Source organism: Prionailurus bengalensis, chromosome E1 (genome assembly GCF_016509475.1).
Source record: "Prionailurus bengalensis isolate Pbe53 chromosome E1, Fcat_Pben_1.1_paternal_pri, whole genome shotgun sequence".
In the NCBI taxonomy this organism is placed as follows: domain Eukaryota; kingdom Metazoa; phylum Chordata; class Mammalia; order Carnivora; family Felidae; genus Prionailurus; species Prionailurus bengalensis.
In genome coordinates this window covers 29748422-29773122 of record NC_057347.1, presented here as the reverse complement: position 1 = coordinate 29773122, position 24701 = coordinate 29748422, and the positions used below count along the sequence as shown (strand labels likewise).

Here is a 24701-nt window from a genome sequence, read left to right as displayed (position 1 = left end):
AAAATTTTAAGTACCACTTCCAGCCTAACGGTTACTCGGGGGCAAGTTATTTCCTCCGAATGCACAGGTTTTAATCTTTTATTGAGTTTTGTCTAAAGACGAAAATAATGAGTGTTCTATCCTTTTCTTCTAAGATTTACATAAAGGTAATGTAAAGTAAGAAGCCATTTTTCTCTCCCCTCTTCAGCCCACCCCTTTATCTTATTCATTAGGGGTAATCAGGATAAGTAATCACTCATAAACATATTTTTAGGAATTTTTCCAGGCGCATAAAATAATTCCTACGCAGAGATTAAAAGCAAAGCTTCTAGGGAATGAACAGCCTAATTTCAATCAGAATCAAGTTTTGTTTTTGTTTGTAATAGGGGCTGTCTTAAAATATTTGGGACCTATAATCACCATACGAATATGGTTCCCCAGGTTTCTTTCAGGTATTTCCAAACCTAAGTTTAAATTTGAACTAGATTTCAAAGTGCTTAAAGGCCCTCAAGGGCCCACCATACAAAGCCCCTGGTCTTCCGGCCTCTAGACCTCAAGCCCTAACACAGCACTGCCACCTTGGCTACAGGATTCAGACCATGTGGCCTGCTCCCTCCGTTGCCCAAAGTGTGATGTAGCCAGTGCCTCTTCCTCAGCCCTCCAGCCTGTGACCTCCTATTGGTCTTTCAGAACCCAACTTGAACATTGAATTTCCTGGGGAGCCTTTTTGGCAGCCCCCAGCCTACCCCAACATTCCTGTGCTTCATCATGGCGACTGACGTCCTAAATTGTAATCTTTGGCTTATTTTTTTCTCTTCTCCCCCATAGTCATTGGACTCCTCAAGAGAAGGGAGTTCGTGTATTCTTTGGTAAACAGAGTGTCTGGAATCGGGCTGCATGGGTGGGGAAAAGATAGATGCATGAGACTGAGGGATGACAGGAGATGGTGAGTGTGTCGTTTCCAAGGCCACATGATAGTTGGACAGCGAGGAGACAGAGATGAGGGCTAGGAAAAAATTTCAGAGATGGAGATGTGATAACATTGCCTTAGGTGGATTCAGCAGGAGCTGGAACCTGAAAGTCACCGACGCTACCTGAGATGGGCTAGGGTGGTTTTCACCTTATTTTTTTCTCCACCGAGCTCCTGTCTCCTTGTTATCGTGTGTGTTTGAGAGGATAAGGGAGCCTAGACTATATTATCTCAGTAAACATCTATCTGAGGCAGCAGGATGAGACGATGTGGGGGAAATGTGAGCCTAGGTTGCTGAGATGGGTGCTTGTGTGTTTGGGGAGAGAAGGGGGGCTGTGTGCACATTCCTCATGGCAGGTGGCTAAGGAAGCCTGTCTCCAGAAACCTTTACTGCCCAGGTGGCAAAGGGAGGAGCAAGAGGGTGTGTGTGTGGTGCATGTATGTGAGAGGAGGGGGGTGCTTGTGTTTACCATTCCTCAGTGTGTTGTTGTTGTGGGGGAGGGGCGGGGAGGTGTGCCCCTCAACGAATGTGTCAGTATCTGTACAAGTGTGCATCCATAAGGGCCCATGGTGGGAAGTGAGAACAAGTCCTCAAGCATCTAGAGTTTAAATTTCTAGTAACTTAGAGACAGCTGTCTTTTCATGGAACAGCCCTTGCATCATTCTGGAGAATTCTTTGCCATCGCCAGCAATACTGGAGCCATGGCGTTCCATTCATCTTCCTTTTGAAATACTGGGTCACACATGGTAAATGCCACAAGTCAGAATCAAGTTTTGTTTAAATTTATCGAGAGAGAGAGAGAGAGAGAGAGAGAGAGTGTGTGTGTGTGTGTGTGTGTTTAAGACAGTGGCTGGAAACAGAAGGACTAAAAAAAAATTTCCTTTCTAGAGGAAACCTTGGGTCCACCCTAGCCCCAGCCTCCAGCCGAGGAAACGCAGTGGGAAGGGTGAGGGCCGAGGGCAAAGCCCAGAGGCAGCTTGTGCCTTCGAGGAAAGGGCTGAAGATCGGCCTGCCTGCGTCGCGCCCCCTCCTCCCCGCCCCCAGGCCCCCCACATCAGGGCAGGCTAAACATGAGGAGGCTTCTGTCTCCAAGACTGGAAGAGAGGCGCCCTCGTTAAAACTCAGATAAACAGTTTATCAGGAGATGAATGAGCCACTGGGCTCCAGAGTCGTCTCCCCTTCCCCAGCGTGGAGCCAGCTGGGGAGGGGGCTGGCAGGAGAGCAGGAGCCAGACCCTGGAGGGGAAGGGGCTGTCGCGCTGGAACAAGCTAGCCAAGCTCCTTTCTTCCTTTCGCCTGTAGCTTTTAGCTTTGTCTCTATTCTTGGAAATTCATTTCACATTTGTTTACCCATTTTCCCACCCCAGTTACCTCCCTCCCTCTCTCTCCTCTGTTTCCCCCTTCCCCCCTCTCCATGCCGATAGCAGTTAGAACTTCATTGTTCCAATTAGAATCCTATCACCAACTGGACACCCCAAAATTCAGAATGTCTTGTGAAGCTGAACAGGCCTCACCCTGGCCGTGGGTCCTGAACCCGCCAGCATTCCCCCGGCCCCTGGGAGGCTATGGGGAGTCCACCACCCTCTGGCATGGGAAGCTCACATCCTTCCAGTAGTCAGCAGGGCAAAGTGACAAGCCTTGTGGCTGACTTTTCCTCACTTTGCTAAGCTGGGTCAAGTCCAAAAATGCCATTTTGGGTCTCACTAAGAAAAAGCCCATCAAATTTGACATTTATGGGCCCCATGAGGCAGAATCAGAGGGTGATGATTTTCATATGTCTGGGATGATGCCAGGCCTAAAAAATGGCAACTCCTGTCTCCTTTGTGGTACTTCATGGTCCCCTGACCTCTCAGTGTCAAGGAGCCCCAGAGAGGTAGAGTGACTCCCTCAAGGTCCTAAAGCTGGTAGGTTGCAGGTTTTTTGATATCAAGCCCCATCTGCAATGTCCTTTGCAGATCACCCACAGCTGCTCCTCAAGTCTATGTTTCCAGGGCCGAAGAAGCAAGAAAACTGTTGAGTTGTTCTTAGGCTTGTGCTTAGAATCAGATGGAAACAGGAAAAGATGCACGAAAGCACCCTCAGGGTCCTCTTGCCTTGACCTAGAATTGCTGAAGCTATTGTTCAGAGGAGTGCTCAGGTTTTCTTTGCCCAGACTAGGAAATCATGAGATGCAAATAGCCAAGTATGGATCTACACTCCTGATTCACTAGACTCTTCCCACTTGGCTGCCTGAGTCCCTAGCCAATCCACAAAAGTCCAAATACCTCCCAGGGCTAGGGCCTGACCAGAAAGCTGAGCTTATAGCCATCCCTCTCCCTACAGATCTGTCTCCCTCCCCACAGCTCTGCTTGTCAAACTGCTGCTCCAACAGAGTCTCAGAAGCATTGAAATGGGCCAGTTGTTGAGTCCCCCAAGAATTTCCAATCTCCGTCTCCCCCCACCCCAAAACTTTTGAAGGCCAGCAGCCACTGAGAATAGCTCAGTTGCATGTGCTAAGTGGACAGGAAGCAGGCCCAAAGGTCATAGGGTTACTTCTCCGGCACCCCCTGTAGCTTTCTGCCTCTCTGGCCCAAACCTGAGTTGGCTGGTCAGTTGAAGGCAGTGGGGTTCCCTGAAGAAGGCATTTGTTGAAAGACTAAGGCCCACTACAGATCTGCCCCAGGTGCTGTGCTTATCTAGACATTCTTTGCCCCCTCTGTATAGCACAAGTCTGAGAGTTGTTTGTTATCCCCACTTTACAAGTGAGAAAATGGAAGCTGGGAGGTAAGAGATGCCTATGTCAGGGAGGTAACGCAGCTCATGGAAGACAGGGCCAGAATTCCAACTGAGACCCACCTGGTCCAGGGGTTGTCTTTGTGTTGAGTTTCCCAGTTTATGACATTCCCTCCTCCACGCCCCACACCCCAGATTCCCTGTCTGTCCCTGATACAGCGTGCTTCCTCTCTTTATGCAGATTCAAATTCTAGGTCTCAAATCTCCTCCTCTCACTACTCAAATAAATATACCTTTTCTTCATCAAGCTCCGAGAAAGCTCAGCTCTACCAGGAAGGTGTTAGTACTGCTTAGTCTCTGAAAACAGCATCCCCCCACCCCATTCACTCAGTATCCAACTGCTGGACTGCAGACCCTCCAAGTTGGGCATTTCAGAACACCACGGTGATGCAGGTAAGTGTACTTTGAAAACACTATAGTTTGTATTATAATTCTTGTGGCTGGTTTTTTTGGTCATCATAATATATTACAAAATTTCAAACAACAAAGGAGAAAACGAAATTGTAATATTTATCAAAAGTGGGCTTGGGTTTTAAAAGTTGTGAAACATTGGTCTACACTCTTATGGGAATATATAGATTTTTCCCACATTCTTTTAATTTTTTTTTATTTATTTTTGAGGGGTGAGGAGGCAGAGATAAGGGGCACAGAATCAGAAGCAGGGTCTGCACTGACAGGTGGACAGCTGTGAGCCCGACGTGGGGCTCAAACCCATGAACTGTGAAATCATGACCTGAGCCCGAAGTCGGATGCTCAACTGACTGAGCCACCCAGGTGCCCCTCCGACATTCCTTTAATGTTTTATTCACATGCTTGCCCAACCCCCTTAACTGGACTGCAAAAGTCTAGAATGGTGGCAATTGACTGTGAATTTCTCTCTTTTGTGTTTCTTCTTCCAGTCTTCACCCAGTGGATGCTCTACAACAGGTCATCCAATTCTTTGTCTAACATGGTTTGTTTTTCATTCCTGAGGGAACTTTTTTGCTGTTCAGACAAATCCACCCAACCTAAATGAAGGACTGAAGGAAATGCATTGCTTTTCAAAAATAGGTGATCCGAAGGCGAGGGGATTGATGAAACAGAAAACAGCACAATAAAATGTCACTAAATTGGAACCTACCATCTCAGGAAGACTGAACCAGGACTTAGCTTTTGAACTCTCCACTGAGAACTTCTTTAACCAGTTAGTTCACAGCAGTGACCAAATTGCTCTGCAGACCATTGCATCTTTCTAAGAAAACAAGCTAGCACCAAGCCCCCATATTGAGTACCTAAGAGAAAGGGGTATGGTTTAAAAGCCTACCGTGTGCCAGGTTCCAATGGCACATCATGTCAGAATTAGCTGAGTTCAAACAACCATTGGGTTGTTCTTATCTCCAGTGTCCATGTGTCATTGCCTGTGTGTGTGTGTGTGTGTGTGTGTGTGTGTGTGTGTGTTTGCAGACTCCAAAGTTGGAGAATGTTTAAGAAAATGTTTTCAGCCATTTTCATTGGCCATCCATTGAGAGCCATTGGCCATCCCTCTCAGCTGCTGAGGTTTTGCAGAAAGACTGTGTTGTGAAACACAGTATGAAATGCAGTATGTTTTCTTCCTTAGACAGATGATAAATTCACGGGGGGAGGGGTGGGGGGCACAGGATGACACAGGTTGAAAGGAAAAAACAGATCTTTGGGGCAAGTAGAGTGATTTAGGCTGTCACGAGACCTCCTAATGATACTCCATGGAACGCTGGTGAACACGTGAGTCATCTACTCCAAGTCCTTCTTCTCCAGCTTCTTCCAGACCCCAATCACATCCACCACACGGGAAACCAAGTTTGAGTTTTAACGCTTAGATTCAGTTCCTCATCCAAGGGAAAATTAACCGGAAGTGTCATTTCAACATCCATCTCTCATCAAAGAGACACTGCTTTGGGAAGAGAAAGCATCCATCCATCATGCAGGTTTATTTAGGATCATGGAAACGTAGAACTGGAAGAGGAAGGTAGTTATGTCACTAATGCAGAAAGTAAGGTATACGGTGCCACAAAAGTGACGTGTCGGAAGTTGACGTATGTGGGCAGACCCCAGCCAGGACTCAGGTCCCCCTACTGCCAGTTCATCTTTCTTAAGTTTTAGATCTCCACTCTTGCCCACCGAGGCCGATTTAGCAGAAGCAAAGGTGCAGTATATTCTTGCGACATTTGGGGGGGGGGCCTCAGGCGGAATCTCAGTAAGTTTACACTGAGGGCCCCGAGATCTTGGAGGGAACAGACGCAACCAGAACAGACCCGGCAGCGCGCGCGCGCACGCAAACCCACACGCACGCACGCACAATGACAGGGTCACAGAAAGCAGAAGCTGAGCTTGGCCAGAGTGGACCGCAAACGAACCCACCTCTCAGGGCCGCCCCCCCCACCCCCCCCCCACCCCCTGGCCAGCGCCAGGTGCAGGACTTGTCGGGCGCCAGCAGAGGGCGCGCCGCCCCCAGGGAGCCGAGCGGCAGCCGCGCGGAACCCGGCAGGCTAGGGGAGCCGCAGGCGAGCCGGACGCGCCCCTGCAGCTCGGCCACTCAGGGTGCAGGACCCGGCCAAGGAGGAGGAGGGTGAAGAGCGGACCCCCCTCGTGGGCCCGAGTAACAGACGGGCCGGAGTGCTTCCTAGGAATTACATCACGCTGCGCAACGCTGCGCCTCCCGAACTCCTCCTGCTCAAAGTGTGTGTGTGTGTGTGTGTGTGTGTGTGTGTGTGTACACGCGCTGGGGGGAGGGGGAGGGGACTTAGACCAAGCTTGGGAGAGAGGAAGGAGAGACGCGCCCGGGGAAAAAGCTCCATGCACATGGAGAAATTCCTTGCGCCGGACTGCACGGAGAAACGAGCCCCCAGCACCTCCCGGCTGTTCCCCTCCCAGCGCAAAGCACCCAGCTAGTGAGAACCCTCACGGCCCCACCTCGAGCACCCCCCAGAACCGGCCCTGCACCCTCCAGCCCGGCTCCAGCGCCGCCGCGAGCTTTCCCCAGGACTGGCCCTGGCGGGGCGCCTAGAGCCCCAGTTGCATTGCTCCGGGAGAAAGGAGGGGGGCGGTGCATTTTGCAGGAGGAGGAGAAGGGGGGTGGGTGGTGGGGGAGAGAGAAAATTGCGCGGAGACCTGCCAAGCGCCACCGCCGCCGCCACCGCCGCTGCCGCCGCCGCCGCCGCCGCCGCCGCCTGTGAGCTCCGGCGGGCAGCCGGACTGTCGGCTTCCCGGGGCATCTGGGTCCGGCGGGGCACAGCCCTGGGCGCTGCCGAAGCCGCCGCCGCGGCGAGTGCAGGCGGCTTCCCCCGGAGCCTGTGCCGCTCCAGCTCCTCGGGGGTGGAGAAGTGGGGGGTGGGGTTGTTGTTTGGGGGAAAGAAGGGGGAGGGGGCAACGCCGAGAGAGTCAGTGGTTTCCATGGTGATGGAGCTGAAAGTGCAGGAAATTTAAAGGCTTGGACGCTGCGAGACAGACAAACCGGTGCCAACGTGCGCGGACGCCGCCGCCGCCGCCGCCGCTGGAGTCCGCCGGGCAGAGCCGGCCGCGGAGCCCCGAGCAGGCGGAGGGAAGTGCCCCTAGGACCCGCTGGGCCAGCGGCGCTGCACAGAGCGGCAGGACGACGAGCAGAGAGAGGAGGAGGAGGGGAGAGCGGCTCGTCCACGCGCCCTGCGCCGCCGCCGGCCCGGGAAGGCAGCGAGGAGCCGGCGCCCCCCGCGCCCGCCGTCGCCCTGGAGTAATTTCGGATGCCCCGCCGCGGCCGCCTGCCCGCATAGACCCGGGAGAGGAGTTGCGGCCAACTTGTGTGCCTTCTTTCCGCCCCGGTGGGAGCCGGCGCTGCGCGAAGGGCTCTCCCGGCGACTCATGCTGCCGGCCCTGCGCCTGCCCAGCCTCGGGTGAGCCGCCTCCGGAGAGACGGGGGAGCGCGGCGGCGCCGCGGGCTCGGCGTGCTCTCCTCCGGGGACGCGGGACGAAGCAGCAGCCCCGGGCGCGCGCCGGAGGCATGGAGCGCTGCCCCAGCCTGGGGGTCACCCTCTACGCCCTGGTGGTGGTCCTGGGGCTGCGGGCGGCACCGGCCGGCGGCCAGCACTATCTCCACATCCGCCCGGCTCCCAGCGACAACCTGCCCCTGGTGGACCTCATCGAACACCCGGACCCTATCTTTGACCCCAAAGAGAAGGATCTGAACGAGACGCTGTTGCGCTCGCTGCTCGGGGGCCACTACGACCCGGGCTTCATGGCCACCTCGCCCCCCGAGGACCGGCCCGGCGGGGGCGGGGGGGCGGCCGGGGGCGCCGAGGACCTGGCCGAGCTGGACCAGCTGCTGCGGCAGCGGCCGTCGGGGGCCATGCCGAGCGAGATCAAAGGGCTGGAGTTCTCCGAGGGCTTGGCCCCGGGCAAGAAGCAGCGCCTGAGCAAGAAGCTGCGGAGGAAGTTACAGATGTGGCTGTGGTCGCAGACCTTCTGCCCGGTGTTGTACGCGTGGAACGACCTGGGCAGCCGCTTTTGGCCGCGCTACGTGAAGGTGGGCAGCTGCTTCAGTAAGCGCTCGTGCTCCGTGCCCGAGGGCATGGTGTGCAAGCCGTCCAAGTCCGTGCACCTCACGGTGCTGCGGTGGCGCTGTCAGCGGCGCGGGGGCCAGCGCTGCGGCTGGATTCCCATCCAGTACCCCATCATTTCCGAGTGCAAGTGCTCGTGTTAGGACTCGGGGTCCCCTTCCCGCACCCGGACAACTGATGAAACCCCACCGACGCCCTCCCCCCCCCCCCGCCCCCCGCACCGTCTCCAACCAGTCCACCACCCTCTCAAGAGGGGATTCAATGAACTTTTTTTTTTTTTCTGGCTACAGAGACCTAGCTTTCTGGTTCATGTAATGCACTGTTTAACTGTGTAGGAATGTATATGTGTGTGTATATACGGTCCCAGTTTTAATTTACTTATTAAAAGGTCAGTATTATACGTTAAAAGTTACCGGCTTCTACTGTATTTTTAAAAAAAATAAGCAAAAGGAAAAAAAAGAACAGAGAAAAGAGAGACTTATTCTGGTTGTTGCTAATAATGTTAACCTGCTATTTATATTCCAGTGCCCTTCGCATGGCGAAGCAGGGGGGAAAAGTTATTTTTTCTTAAAGTACAAAGAGAGGGGAGAACTTTTGTAGAAGGACTTTTAAAAAGCTATTTTCCATTCTTCGGAAAGTGTTTTGGTTTTCCTTGGACCTCGAAGAAGCTATAGAGTTCAATGTTATTTTACAGTTATTGTAAATATAGAGAACAAATGGAATGACTAATCATTGTAAATTAAGAGTATCTGCTATTTATTCTTTATAATATCCCGTGTAGTAAATGAGAAAGAAATGCAGAGCAGGATTAAAGAAAACCACTAAAACCGACTGCGCTCGACACTGCGATTCTCTGTGTTGGTGATTGATGGGGGGGTGTGGGGGCTGGAGGGGGCGGGTAGGGGTGCCGCTGTGCTTACTATGCCTGTTGGGAGAAGGGGCTCATCCCCTCTTCTGCTGTGATGGAGATGACCGCTCAGTTTTTCATGGGGGGGGGGGGGAGGGTTATTCTCAAACCCCTCACTTGAGCATCACGTGGCCTCTGCCCGGTCTCCCAGCTTTTTCTCCCTATGTCACCAAAGCTCGGGCCCGTCCTGACCTCGACACCCAGCCGGCCCCCTGGAGCTGACCCCAGGCTGGGCCGAGGGGCGGGGGGGGGGGGGGGGAGGATGGGCGGCCGCTTTGTCCTGCCTGACAGGCCCTTCACAATGGGGACACGTGTCTTTCACACCTACCCTGGGGGCGGAGTGCCGCTGAAACTTGACCCCCGAGGAATGGGGGGGTGGTGGTGGGAGAGATCAGAGCGCGCCCACCCAGATCCCGCCACCCCTCCCGCCTCGCACCGCCGCCCCCCCCACACACATCAATAACCAGTCCGTGTTAACCCTTTGCACGCCCGGAAGCTACGGTGATGTAAGCTGAGGCGACCCGGTCCTTTGGAATCAACACTCGGGCGCCGGGATCTTGCAGGTCCGAGCCCCCAAAATCCCAGGGCCCCGGCCGGAATTGCTGGGGATAGCTGGGAGATTTGACACTCGCCTCCCTCCTCCCCCAGGACCTAGGGAGGACTCTGAGAGTCAGGATTTCGGAGGGGTCTGCATTTGGGTGAAAAAAACGCCACCACTGGGATCTGCAGTTGGGAATGGGGTGCGCCCCCCGCTCTGGACACTTCGTCTGCTTGGGGGTGGGGAGGGAGGAGCAATCAGAATCGGGATCTCTGAACTTTTGGGTTAAAGAGGGGCAGAAGACGTGTTACCCTTAAAGGAACGTGCAAAATAGCACCCTCACCCCACCCCTTAAAAAGCCAACTTCTTGGGGCTGGCGCTCGACTCGCGTGCGTCCCTCCGCCTCAGTCCGCGGTGGCGCCCATCCGCGCAGCTCCACGTGGGCCGGCTTCCTGACACTGCTCAGCGCTCCCTTTATTTATCTTGGACTCCAAAGTCGCTCTCCTTTGCTCCCTCCCCACCCCCCTGCCACCTCCCCGCGCCTCCTTCCCGGCGTCCCTCCCCGCCCCCCCCCCCTCCGCCCCATCCCCACCCCGGGGCCGGAGTCCCGGCGAATCTATGCTAATTATTTCAAACCTGCGCCGGGTCCCCAGCGCAGTCTCAATGCCCCCGGCCCCGCCCGCCCTGTCCCTCCAGCCGGGCGCTTTCTTCCCTCCCGACGCAGCCTCGGTGGCTCCGCATTTCAATAGCCTGGCCCGGGAGCCGGAGCCCCCTCCCCGGCGCTGCCTCCGTCAGCCGTGGGACAGACGTTAGGGTATTCATTAACTGAGAGCCGAGGAATAACGGCATTATTCCCCCCAGAGAGGGCACCCTGCCCCCGCGACTATCTGAGGCTTCATTGTAAAAGGATTAAAAGTTAAAGACCTCCATCTTATGATTCTTTCATTTAATCTTCCTGGCGCCTGGGAGACATGCTCGATGGATGATGGCTTTTAAAATATTCCTAATGTCGGCTACCTTAAGACTCCAAGCCCGGCAAACAAACGTAATTTATTTCCAGAAGAAAGGGGATATTGAGATGTTTAAGTTTATGAACCGCCGTCCTCATGTATATTTGTTAAGTTCTGACAAATACCCAAATAACGTTAAAATCAGCCATTCATCACTTATGAATTTATGCAAAACTTTCTGTGCCCCGGGCCAATATTTTTTTAGACAGAGTTTCACTCGCGAGGGGCGGAGGTGGTGGGGAGGGGGAAGGGGAGGGGGCTTACGGGGCGGTGGGGGGGGGGGGGGGGGCAGAGCCGAAAGCAAGAATTTTCATGCCTGGTAAACACGCGAATTATGCGAAGAGAGTTATTCCCAGCTGGGCGGGCAGCCAAAACTCGGAGAGCGCGCCGAGGCCAGCGCCCCCACCCCCACGTTGGCAATGTCATTGGATTACAATGCGAGGTCTTCCCCTCCGCGACGCCCCCTCCTCCCTCCGCCCGCCCGCCCGCGCCCCTCCTCCCCACCCCTGCCCACTTGGAAAACCCGCTCGCAGCCGGCGAGCTTCTCGGCTTTCAGAGCCGGAGTCGGTGTGAGCTAGGAGGACCCGGGCTGCTGCAGACGTGACGGGCAGTAGACAGACCACCGCGCACACAGACCAAAGGGCAGGCCCCAAGCCGCTCCGGACGCGGAGAAGAGGACCCAGCAGGATCCAGGCAGTCCCAGAAGAGAAGGAAGGAGGTGCTGGCCCCTGGAACATTGTGACTAATGCACAGCCGGTTACGTCTCCATTATTATTAATGTTGATAATACTAATAATAGCAGCAACGCGGAAAGGAGTAGAGAGCTCTGGGCAGAGAGGCAAGAAAACTGTCCTCTGCGGTCACCTAGTGTCTATCTCCTGTAAGGAGGAAAATTGATCTTGGTGTCTTCCGTGGCTTTGACAGCCTGTGCTTACAAATTCATGCAGCTGCTGGGGGGGGGGGGGGGGAGGGAACCATGCCTCCCCAGGATGGAGAATTAGAACTATTACAGATACAGACACATCCACTTTCTCGACATCCTGGAAGAGAAGGGCAAGGTTACCACCACTCCAGCCCTCCCGCCAGGATCGCAGGAAATCAATCATCAACCCTCTATTTTCAACTCTTTCCTTTATTCCTTCCTTCCGCCCTCCCAACACTCCCCACACTTCATGCACATGTATACTGAAAGCCAAATGTCCACGGAAAGCCAGCACCCTCAGGGGAGGGCCCTCTGGCCCCCAGAGTCTGGGAACTGGATCTGGTTCCCTGTTGAGATGGAGAAGGCCAGGGGTCCATTATCAGTCTTGCTTCTGAGACCCCTGGGAAAGGGGGTTGAAGTTTCGTGGCAGCTGCAGCAGGAAGCCGGCTGTGTATTACGAGCTCTTAGCTGTGCTGGATGGGGACAGAAGGGGAGGGCCCAGCCCGTATTGGTATTTTGAAGGGGTGATTCATCCTTTTCCTTTAATGCTCTTGGAATGTCAGCACTGAAGGGGAGCTTAGATTCCAGTACCCACCTCTCAGTTCACAGATGAGAAGACTGAGGCCCCAGCAGAGCCAGGCCAATCACACAGATTAATATAGTTGGGGCTGGCCACGCGGTCTCCATTGTGCCTTTTCACTCTGCTCTTGTTCTGTGTTCCTTTCAAAATTCTTTTAATTGTTTTAAAATGTATATATTTGTGATGCGGGGGAGTTCTTTCCAACATTGACACGATAACACTTGAGCTTCCAGAAGATGATCGACTGTTCTGCTGTGTCTACTCAGCGAACAGTTATTAACGGTCGGTGATGAGCCAAGCGCGAGAGCTGGGCCTATACATACATTCTCATGAGGTCTCTAGTTTCTAAATAAGGAGACTGAGCTCAGAGAGTTTATGCATCTCGCCCAAAGCCACACAGTAAGTGGCACAATTATGATCCAAAATCTGAGCTGACCCCAAAGCCTCTGCTTCTAAATACCCTTCCTCCCTTCAAGTGCTTGGGAGACACAAGGTGCCAGTTTATGTGCTGGCAAGTCCCATCGCAGGCTCTGTAGGGATTCATGCCTGGTAGGCTGCACAACACATTTGTATGCCTCCTTATGTGCTCACCCTCCACACGCGTGCGCACACATACACACACACACACACACACACACATGAGGAGGAGGAGGTGAGAAATAAAGAACAGGGTCAATGAAGGAAAAGAATTAGGAAAACATCAAACAAAGTAGAGATGGAAAGAGGAGGGCTCACTGCTGGACTGGGCAGCCAGAGAAGGCACCTGACTAAAGTCTCAAAGGACAAGTTAAATGTCAACATCCTGAGGTGGGAATGTGGGCAGAAAGGACATCCGGATGGAGAAAGCAGTAGAGATAAGTAAAGACGTGATGTTGGGAAAGTATCTGTTTGGGAAGATCTGAAAAGCAGGCTGACGCCAAATTACGAAGGAGCGTAAATGCCAACTGAGGGCACTAAACATTCTTTTTCGGGCTATAGGGAGCCATTGAGAGCTCTTGAACAGGGCAGCGACACCATTAGAGCACTACTGCCGATGAACTCTTCGTTCATTCAACCGTTTTTGATCACTGGTCTGCTTATCTCTTGGTTCATGACAAGCTACATTAAAACTAAGAATCTTAGAACAACAATTTTATTTGGCTCATGATTCTGTGTGTCAGGAATTTGGAGAGGGCTCAGTTGGGCAGTTCATCATCTCTGATACTTGCGGTGTCAGCCGAGCGCTAGAAATCCACTTCTCAAATGCCTCCTAGCCATTACGGGAGTTCAGCTGACCTGTTGACTAGAGCCCCCTCAAGCAGCTACTCCATGTGGTTTGGGTTTTCTCAAAGCCCCACGGCTTCAGAATAGTACATGGTACTGTATTCAGAATAATACATGGTAGCTCATGGTAGCTCTGAGAGAAAAAGTTCTCCAAGAGAACTGGATGGAAGCTGCCAGGCTTCTCAAGACATTGTCTCAGAAATCATGCAACATTGTTTCCACCACAGTCTATTGGTTACCAAGTCTCTGCCAGGAGCCCAGATTGAAGAGAAAGGGAAGTAGACCTCTCAATGGGAGCAAGCAGCAAGGAATCAGGGGCCATCTTTAATCTCCCACAAGCTACGTTCTGTACTGTCTGCTCGGGACACAAAAGTGAGGAGGGAGAGTCATCTCCCATTCAAGTCTGGTGCCGGTGTTTAGGACGGGTTAGAAATGGGATAGTGGCTGCTGGAAGGCTGGCTAAGGAGGACCTTGCTGTGAACCAGAGACAATCATTAAGTGTGGATACCTGAGGAGTGTCAGTGCCAATGAACACAAAAAGCATTTGCCGAAAGACCGGAGAGGACTTGGTGACTGATTGGATGTGGGGGCTGGCGGACGGGTCGAAGGCCCCCTTATGTTTCAGGCCTGCGGATGCTCAGATGAAAGAGCTTCTTCCTTTGCCGCCACCCTCAGACAGGTACAGAGAGGTTCCAGGCTCATCCAGAAGAGGGAGGAATCTGAGGAGCCTGGGGAAGAGTTCAGTTCCTGAGTTGAATGAATGAATCCATGGGTGGATGGGTGGAGGGTAGGGAGACAGCCAAAGAGGGAGGGCTCTCTGGGGTTAGGGAACAGTAAGATTCTCCCCAGCAGACCAGAAGGGTCTTGGGGAACTTGCATTTGGAGATGCTATGAAGAAAGGCATGCAGGGAAACCCAAGAGAGACCAAGGGGCAGAGGAAGGCACGAGCAGGCCTTGAGTGATACCACCAGCCCGGTGCTTCATGTTCATCATCTATTTCACTCTCCCTGTGAAACGAGCATCTCGGCCATTCCACAGGCCAAGAGAATGAGGCTCAGAGAAGCTGAGTGCCTCGCCCAGGGACACCATCTGGAAAAGGGAAGCATTTGGATTCAAACACAGGCCCGTGTGATTTCAAAGTGGCATCAGCTCTGCTCCGTAAAGGCTTCCTCTATCTGGAGTGAAGCACTCCTTTCTCTGTGCCCCTCTGTCACACTGAGACCTAAGCATCGGACTTTCTCCAGGCAGGGGACTCTTGACCTGCCCTGCTTAGCAGAGGAGCGTCAAGGTTGGCTCTGTAGCATGTACGTCAAATGTGTTTGTGTGTGTTCTTTCTGGGAAGAGTGTGTTGTTCTCATCAGATTCTAAGGTCTGAAACACAAAGGTTAACCTCTGTCATAGGCTGTGAGAATTTTGAAGTGACAGAATTTTTTAATCGTAACTCTTTTTTTTAAGTCTCCACAGCATACAGCACAATGCTGTATGATACACATGATACGTGTGTTCAGTAAATACTAGGTAAAAGGAAGTGAACGGGGTTCAGGGTCCACAGGAAACTGCTACAGGTTCTTAAAGAGGGGATGAGGTGGGACGCTTGCTTGGGATTCGGGTGTGTAAAAAAAAAAAGATTAGAAAGGTAAGACAGCAGGCTGGAGGGCCAGAGAGGGTAAAGGGAGAGAAAAGGACCAAACTGAGAGGCATATTAAAGGAAAACAGGGGCGCCTGGGTGGCGCAGTCGGTTAAGCATCCGACTTCAGCCAGGTCACGATCTCGCGGTCTGGGAGTTCGAGCCCCGCGTCAGGCTCTGGGCTGATGGCTCAGAGCCTGGAGCCTGTTTCCGATTCTGTGTCTCCCTCTCTCTCTGCCCCTCCCCCGTTCATTCTCTGTCTCTCTCTGTCCCCCAAAAAATAAATAAACGTTGAAAAAAAAAATTTTTTTTAAATAAAGGAAAACAGGGGCACCTGGGTGGCTCAGTCAGTTAAGTGTCCGGCTTGGGCTCAGATCACGATCTCATAGCTTGTGGGTTTGAACCCCGTGTCAGGCTCTGTACTGACAGCTCAGAGCCTGGAGCCTGCTTCTGATTCTGTGTCTCCCTCCCTCTCTCATTCTCTCTCTCTCTCTCTCTCTCCCTCCCCGACTTGCACTTGCTCTCTCTCACTCTCTCTCTCTCAAAAATAAATAAACATTAAAAAATTTTAAAGGAAAACAGAAGTTAGATCCAGGCTGAATTTTTATGTAAGGCACTAGTGTGTGGAACAGGAAAGCAGCAGTGTTCTTTAAATGGAACAGGCCTCCTTTGTTTTGCCACAGTCCTTACCTCTCCTTATTGCCTGCTTCACTCATTCTACCACCCACCAGAACCGCTATAACATTTACAGTTGGGAGCCTTGGATTAGATATGAGAAGGGGACTGAAAGTAAAAAGCAAAGTGTGATTCTTTGCAATAAGAAAGGAAGTCCCAAAGGAAACCATGCACGGCTTTTGGGAGGAGGACCCAGATTTTGCAGGAAGGGTGATAGAATGACAACATTTAAAAACAGATGGCCGTAAAGTTCTTCATTCCTTCATTTGACTGCAGCAACTAAGGCTCATCAAAGCCAACCGACTTGTCTCCGTGCTGGTTACTTTGGAACAGAACCGCCATCAAAAACAGCATTTCCAGATTTCTATTCAACCACCCTTTTGCAGTTGTTGTTAAGTATAAGCAGTGTTAGGATTTTAAAAGCACTTTCGTGCGCGTCATTTTTCATGCAATGAGATATGAAGACTCCCAAGGGCAGGAAATAGGTCAGTCTTACGTTCCCAGAAACTAACCCAGTGCCTGAGCCATAGCAGCACTGAACAAATATTGACTGGAGCGATACATGTACACGGGCTTGTCTTACAGGTAGGAAAACTGGAGCTCACAGAAATCGAAGCAAAGATGGACACTCACGGAGCTCTTTCCAGATGGCGGAGGCAGGGGTGGCTGGTGCTATTTCTCTATGGTCAGGGTTGAGCTCAGGAGCCAACCGCACATCTGCAGGCTGCTCAGTGAGTGTATCCAGTAAGAACAAGGAAGTCAGTGCTGGCCTGCACCTGCCAAGAGAAAAGGGCCCGCAGTCACTGGTTTTGGCAGCCTCCTCCCAGCCCCAGTTGCAAAGGGCTCCTGACTGGCGTCTAATTTATGCAATTAAGGGGACCAAGTTAGTCCAGAGAGGGAAATCGCTCTTCCCCATTTTACAGATGTGGAAATTATGAAAACAGGAAGCCTAAGTGACTCGCCCAAGATCGCACGGCTAGTTGGTGGGAGAGCCAAGATTCAAACAGCACTAGCTCTCGGCCGGGCTGTCGGGAGAAGCAGAGGGGTTTCGTGCTCCCGGAGTTCATAATCCCAACCAGTCTCCCTGATTCCATGCTCGCCGCAGCTCCAATCCATTCTCCACGCTGCAGCCCAAGTGACCTTAAGACACACATGTGGTCTTGTCACTCCCCTGCATAAAACTTCTCAATGGCTTCCCATGGCTCTGAGGATAAAGGCCAGAATCCTTACCAGACTGAGGCCCCTCTGCGCCTGCCTCTGAGTTCAAGCCACACAGTCTAGCTCAGGTTCTCTCATGCACCAAGCTCCCCCTCCCCACCCCCTGCTCTAGGGCCTTTGCACATGCTTTCCTGCAGGCTGGGATGCCTCTTCTGCAACCAGCACACCCAGGCTTCAGATCTCATTCGTAGGGAGAGCAGGAAGTCCCCTCTGGTCCATGCTCTCCGGCTCTCGGGACTTTTTATTCAGAGGCTGTATCAGTTTGCAATTGATATTTATAATCCTCAGATATTTGTGTCCTCTTTCTCTTCCACTGGACTGTCACCTCCCTCCATTTTGCTCACCAAGGTATCCCTGGGCAGAGGTGCAGGTCAGGACACATATAAAAAAGACTGGATGACTGACACACTGAAGAAATAGCAATTGATCATATTCCCAGTATAAGCCAGGTTCTATCTGGGGCTCTGAGGATGTTGAAATACAGAGTCCAGCTCTTGTTAAATAGTGATCCAGGGAAACTTTAAGAATGTCCCCGAAGGTGGATACAGAGCCAGGGCTATTCACATGACCCTGCAGTGACTCTATCATTCTGGGGATTAGAGTGACTCCCAGTTTACTGACTCCAGAAGGTCCCCGTCTGCTGGAGTAGGCAGGGAGAGGTGGCTGAGTTGCAGATAAATTCTTTTAGCAAATCAAGGAATCTCCCAGTAAAAGGGAATCTACCACCTAGACAAACGTTCCCATCAGAGGCTAGATAGCTTTGAGTAATTCCATAGAGAAAATTCTAAAAGGACGCTCCAGGGGTGGGTAGAAGATCCACCTTTCTCCACATCTGAAATCCTTAAAAATGGGAGAGATTACCTTATCTGCTGAACCGTTAAAACTCCATCTTTCCTGCCCAGGGAATAATAAAATTAAACAATGACTAACTCATGCCTTAATGCTTTACGGTTTAAAAACCACTTTCACATTCATTATCTCTTTCAAACCCACGCAAGAGCTCAGAGCCAGAGTTTTGATTATCGTTTTAAAGATAAGGAAACTGAGGCTTGAAGAATAGCTTGCCCTGGAGGCAAAAGCCTTTCTACTGGTCAAAGAAGTTGATATTTAGGGGTGGCAGGTGGGGGTGGGGAATAGCTACCTTGGACCAGAGTGAGTCTGAACCCTGGTTACATGGCTATTAGCTGTGGCATCCCCGAGACTGAGTTTCCACACACTTAAAATGGATATAATGGTATCTACCTTACCAGCCTGTTGGGATGTTCCAATGTGTTCCTGGTGGGAACACATTGGTTTAGCTCCTGGTGGGATGTAGGAGTCCAGCCTACCATGGTTTCTTTCCCTCTTCCTAATTCCGAGGCCTGTGCTGTACCCCTGCAGTCAGGATGAAAGCCGGATGTCCTATTTCCCAATGGCAGACCTGCTACTTACTCAGGTCCTCATCCATGCACGATCTACGGCAGGGGAAAGAATCCAGTGGATTCTTCTTTTTCTCCACCCGTGAAACAGCTTTGTATTTCATTCCAGTTGACATCTGGGTTTTGCTGTCATTGTTGTTTAAGTGATAGGCCAAAGAATGGACGAAAGTGGGAAAACCAATGACCAAAGGCAAAGCTGAGAGGAAAAAAAGAAAAAGTTAAATCAGGATGGGAGGAATTGAGGAAGGCAGGGAGTTTGTTTTACATAAACAGAGGCAGGAATCCATCCCAGGTACATTAGCTCTAATTTGTTCTAATTCCAGAAATTCCTCAATCCTAGTTATTGGCACTCAATCAGGAATCACCTAGAGGTGACTATCTCCCAGAAACAGTCTTCACTGGCGTCTTTCTCACCTCACTTCAGGGGCAGAGACCTATGAGAGAGACGAGCACACTCAGGTAGGGCCAAGGCTTCCAGGTCAATGGGCAACATCAGCAACAAGAGCTTTAAAAGGCATCCACCACCGGGCAATGAAGAGCTTTAAAAGGCATCATGACCACCACCATGGGACATGGAAAACATTCCATGGCCCAGAGAGGGTGAATGACCCAGTCAGTGTCAAATCTCAGGTTAACGATAAAGACTAGTGGAGAAATTCTGATGGGAGTATGGGGCAGCTGGTAACTAAACCCGTGGGACACAAGTGCCTGCCACCCCCGAGGTTGGACAACTTCCCCCAAATGCCACATTCCAAGGCAGGTTTCCCAAGAGCCCAGGCCTCCTCTGCTGTCTTCCTTCTTCCCACACTGTGGCCCCAGACCCCTGGGATTCCTGGAGGACATGCCCTGTGTGATTCCTCTGTCTGGCTGGATGTTTAGACATTGATGCTCCCCAGGGTTCTGGTCAGCTTGCCTCCTCTCCGTCTGTGTCCTCTGCCTGAGGGGATACTCAGGGATTCTCACTATGGGATGTATTACACCTGTATGGCCAGCATGCAGATCTTTGTCTTGGGCCAGATGTCTTCCCTACTTCCTACACACTTCCGGTGTCTCCCCTTCGCTGTAGAACCATGGTTAACTTCCTTAGCATGGCGCCCAAGGTTCTTTACAATCTATGACCCCAATTTGCCTTCCACTGTAATTTGCCACCATTTTCGGCTCCACCCGCCTTCCCCCACCAACCAGCCACACAACTTACTCATGGCTAAACATACCTAAACCTGCTGGGCCTTTTGCTTACACCATTTGCTCTACCTGAAATGTCCCCTGCCCCACACTTACCCCATCACCCCAAAACAGGATTCCACCTAGGGAAGGCCTACTCATACTTCAGGGCACCGCTCACATGGTACTTCCTTGGCCAGGGTAGAACTGATCAAGCTGTACTTTGTCCTCCCACGGTGCTGATGATTAATAATAATAACCAATAATAGATGCTAACTTTCCATATGTGACAGGCACTGTCCTGGGTCCTTTATGTGCATTGTATCATGTAAACTCCAACTTAATCCTATGTGATATTACGATAACGATGACAATGACTACATAATAGGTTCAGAAAGATTTGCTGAATTACCCAAAGACTCTTAGTGGCAAAGCAAGGACTCAGAACCAGGATTCAAACCCCAAAACCCAGGGGCTTTCTAATTTGCATACTGCCTAAGTGCCATGGTCCCAGCACTTCTAACACTGCACTCATTAGTATGGACCCATATCTGGCTACCTCTGGATTTCAAAGTCCTTTGAGGGAAGTTACTGTGTTTGATTCTAATTTCCAACCATATTATCCAAAATAGTGTCTTATGCATGGTAAGCATTTCATAAATATGTGGTAATTAAGTAACTGAGCGACTGGATACGACAAGGGGTTCTGTTGCTTTCCTTTTCAGTCAAATCCAAACAGAACTTTTTGGTTTGTTTAGCGAATGTTGGTTAATTCCAACTTCAACTTATATACATCTTTTGAAGGCATAGGTAATGTGGGGTTGTTAAAAGTGTAGACTTTGAAGTTGAATCTAGGCTCTTTGTTCTACCCCATCCCAGCTATGTGACTGATAATATTAATGCCTGTGTAAGCTCTCAAACCTTGAGCAAACACAAGTCACTGTCATTAATAATATGTACTTCTCCACAGAGCACTCAGGCCGTCCCCACCCAGAGGAAGAGGAAGAACAGAGAAAGATAGTCCCAAAGATCATGGGAGTCTCGTAGGAAAGCCCTGTGAACAGCCGGCCAGGATGGTCTTCTGTGGATACTCCTGTCTTGTGAGGAACTGATTTGATGAAGGCTGGGACAATGAAGACTTGTGGCCTGTTTAAACCAGAAGAAATGGGGGATAAAATCACAGAAGACCAGTACGGAAGGGACATCAGAGCACCATGACTGGCATTTATTCCAGCTCTCTCACATTAGAGGCAGGGATACAAAAGCCCAGAGGGGTGCAGAGACTTGCCCAAAGTCACAAAGCTGGTTAGCCCCGCGGCTGGGTCTAGATTCTGGAGACGCTTATGACATGCCAGGTTACCATCCTCCTGAGATTAAAATCACTTCTTAAAAATACTCGGTATGGTTACCTTTTCTTCTTTGCTGCTGAAGGAAGCATTTAGCTTTATTTTTTTTAATGTTTATCTATTTATTTATTTTGAGAGAGAGAAAGCACTAGTGGGGGTGGGGGAGGGGCAGAGAGAGAGAGAGAGAGAGAGAGAGAGTGAATCACAAGCAGGCTCTGCACCGTCAGCACAGAGCCCTGTATGGGGCTCTATCTCATGAACTGTGAGGTTTTGACCTGAGTCGACATCAAGAGTCAGACGTTTAACCCCCTGAGCCACCTAAGCTCCCCTGCATTCAGTTTTAGAGGTGCCAATTAGACCCATTGTCCTGCAATGTTAGACACACACTTCTATAGTCTCCAAAGCCCTGCCAAGGCCTGTGGGAGTACCCCTGGGTACTGAAAGGGCCGTGTTCACAAGATCAGCCACTCCCTCCCTGCCAGGCCAGAGTCCAGTCTGGCTCTCAGCAACAGGCTCTCCTACCCCTAAAATCTCAGTCCAGGCAAGTCAGACCAGCACCCGAGTGGGATAAACATGGTGAGTAAGAAGAGGTCAAGTTATGGAGTGAGAGAGACCTGGAGTGGCAGCCCCCTCTGAGACCCTAGCCACAATCCCTCCAGTCCTTCCCGGGCCCTGACAATAGCAAACCAGCCATGTTATCCTCCCATTCATGTGTCGAGCCCTTATCCCACGGCAGCTACCGTGTAGGAACAAAGACTTTAAAAACTCCTTCCTCGGGGCGCCTGGGTGGCTCAGTCAGTTAAGCATCCAACTTCAGCTCAGGTCATGATCTCGTGGTTCTTGGGTTCAAGCCCCGCTTCGGGCTCTGTGTTGACAGCTTAGAGCCTGGAGCCTGCTTCACATTCGGTGAGTGTCTCTCTCTCTGTCCCATCCCCGCTCGTGCTCTGTCCGTCTCTCTGTCTCTCTCTCTCTCAAAAACAAATAAACATTCAAAGAAATCTTAAAAACTCCTTCCTTTCCAACTGTTGGGGAAAAACCTGTGCTAGCAGCAATCATTTATGGGGCTCTTAACATGTGTCAGACACTGCACTGAGCATTCCACGTGCCTCAGCTGACCCCTCACAATGCTAGAAGGTGGTGCTACCGTTTACAGATGGGGACACTGAGACACGGGGTGGCGACTAGGAAAGGCAGGTCTGGGATTCATTTGGGCATTCTGACTTCACAACCTGTGCCTTTAACCTCTTTAACTGTCCCCCACCCCACCCCATCTGTACAATAGGAGCAGCACTATCTACCCTGCAGCGTTATTGCCAGGATAAAAGCAAGTAAGAAATGTAGGAGGGAGTGCCTGGGGGGCTCAGTTGGTTAAGCATCTGACTCTTGATTTCAGCTCAGGTCATGATCTCACAGTTTGTGAGTTTGGGCCCCACGTCGGGCTCTGCACTGCCAGTTTGGAGCCTGCTTGGGATTCTCTCTCTCTCCCTCTCCCTCTGCCCCTCCCTTAGGCTCCCTCTTCTCTCTCTCTCTCTCTCTCTCTCTCTCTGTCTCAGAATAAATAAATAAATAAACTTTTTAAAAAATCTTGGAAAAGAAATAGAAGAGCCTAGCACAGTGCCCCCTACATACATCACTTAAGAAATGCATTCTGGGTCACCTATGGGGATTGGGGCCAACAGTAAGGAACGAGAACAGGATACACAGGGGCCAAGATTCTCAGGCCTGTTCTGACTACGTAGCATCATGTAAGGGGCCACCTAATGCAGTCCGTGGAGGTGTTAATCCACCTTGGACAATGTCAGTCTAACCGTTAAAATGCCAGGCCTCCTCAGAAATGACCACCTTTCTCTCCTCCTCTGGCTGTCACATACGGGAGAGCACTGGCATGCACATGCCACACACGAACACGTAAATACACACATACTACGGCTTTTCTTTTTCTTCTGTTTCTTTTGCTTCCCTGCATTTGGTATCCATGGCAACACATCCCAGCAGCAACGAGGAGGTGGCAGAGCGGCTGTTTCCCTGAACCCGCTATCCTGCTGATCAAGGCTGTCCATCCAACTCGAAGCCGTCATTCGGAGGACCAGGCTAGCCTTGCCCAAAAGGCAGTGGACATGCTCCCCAAAGAGGGGGCAAAGGGGAATTGGGTAAAACGCCTCCACTTTAAAAGCCAACAGACAACCCTCTGTCTAGCATGGTGACAAGAGCAAAGGGACCCAAGCCCCTGGCTGTGCCAGGCAAGCCTTTCCCAGTCATGGCACTGGTAAGGCTAGTTTGGGACCTCAGCCCCTGTGGTATCTATAACAATAGGCAGCTAGCTATTTCCAGCCTTTTAGGCTGGTGGGTTTCCCTAGATGTCAAGTTCAAACCCAGTGCCTGTAAGTCTGGGATCACAGAATCCATTCCTTGTGCCACCTGTCAGATGTTGAACCTCACAGCTCATCTGAGTCCCTCACGTCTCTAATAGCCATTCTCCATAGTTACCCTGAGCATGAGAGTTCACAAACCACATCACACACAGCACCCCACTTGATCCTCCCACCAGCGCAAGAACATCCCTACTATTACTGCCACTTTTTGAGGTGAAAAAAACAATTCTCTAAAAAAACACCAATCAATTGTTCACAACTTCTTCATCAGATGTCAAGTTTCTTGCCCAGTATGCTGCAACTGACCCTGCCATTTACATACTACACCATATTATAATGGTGAATATCATGCCAGTGGAATTGACGTGGGAACTATATCATTTAGAATTCGAGGGACCTCAAAAATTATTTAAAGTAATTCCCCTTCCTCCTCCATTTCACAGTAGAGGAAATTGAACCTTAAATTATGTCTACACATAGTACTACACATAGTGTACTACACAATAAATATCTACTGAAGTCAGAAGAAGGAAAATGATACTCAAGACCACACAGCTAGTAATATTAAAACTCCTCTTTTAACTCTAAGTAAAGTCCAAGTCAACATACATTTGCTAAGTACCTGCTAAACCTATGTTGGAGCTCTACAGATGCAGCAGAACTGGTTTCTGACCTTGAGGTGGGCAAGTGTTACTATGTGAGCTCTTGGTCCAGCCCAGGATGAGACCAGTTAAAGGATGAGTAAGAGTGAGTCAGGCAAAAATGGGGAAGCAGAGGGGAAGAGAAGAGGCATTCCTGGTAGGGGGAGTGGCATGACCACGTGCATGGAGATCAGAAATAGCTTGCTGTGAACTGGGAACTCTGTACCGTTCAAGGTTTACTGTAACAGACCGTGAGCCTGGGAATGGTGGGAAAATAACAACTATGGTGGAAGTTAGCAGCCACGCAATGGAGGGCCTTGTAATCCAAGTTCAGGAATTTAGGCCCTATCTCAAGGCCATTAGGAGCCCTTGAAAGGTTCATTGGAAGCCACTGAAGGGTTATGTATATCACATAGAGGATACATCAGAAGAAGAGATCGATTAGTAAAACTTTGCAATGTCTGGGCTCAAGATTGGGTGGGTTTTTGTCATGGAATGATTAGGGATGGAGAGGAAGGAACTGATGCAAGAATGTCTTGGGAGTGACAGGTTTCAGTGATTGATTGGATATGGAGGGTAAAGAGAGGGGAGACGTCAGGGTAGCTGCAGTGTTTTCCATTACATAATATTGACTACCATCTGGAGTGTTCCCAGCCCAAGACCAAGGTACCTAAATATCTAACATCATTCTGAAATTGCTTAGAGACCACAGGCTTAGAACAAACAGAAAGAATAGTATTGAACCAGTCAGA

The 24701-nt window shown here is 51.0% G+C and overlaps 1 protein-coding gene across 1 annotated transcript; it reads left to right on the top strand.

Moving 5' to 3' along the window:
- The first annotated feature begins 6228 nt into the window (after positions 1-6228).
- NOG (noggin) lies at positions 6229-9099 on the top strand. The gene has a single exon (XM_043584001.1). It carries the CDS (start codon positions 7713-7715, stop codon positions 8409-8411), a length of 699 nt encoding a protein of 232 aa, XP_043439936.1. The 5' UTR covers positions 6229-7712; the 3' UTR covers positions 8412-9099.
- Positions 9100-24701: the final 15602 nt, after the last annotated feature.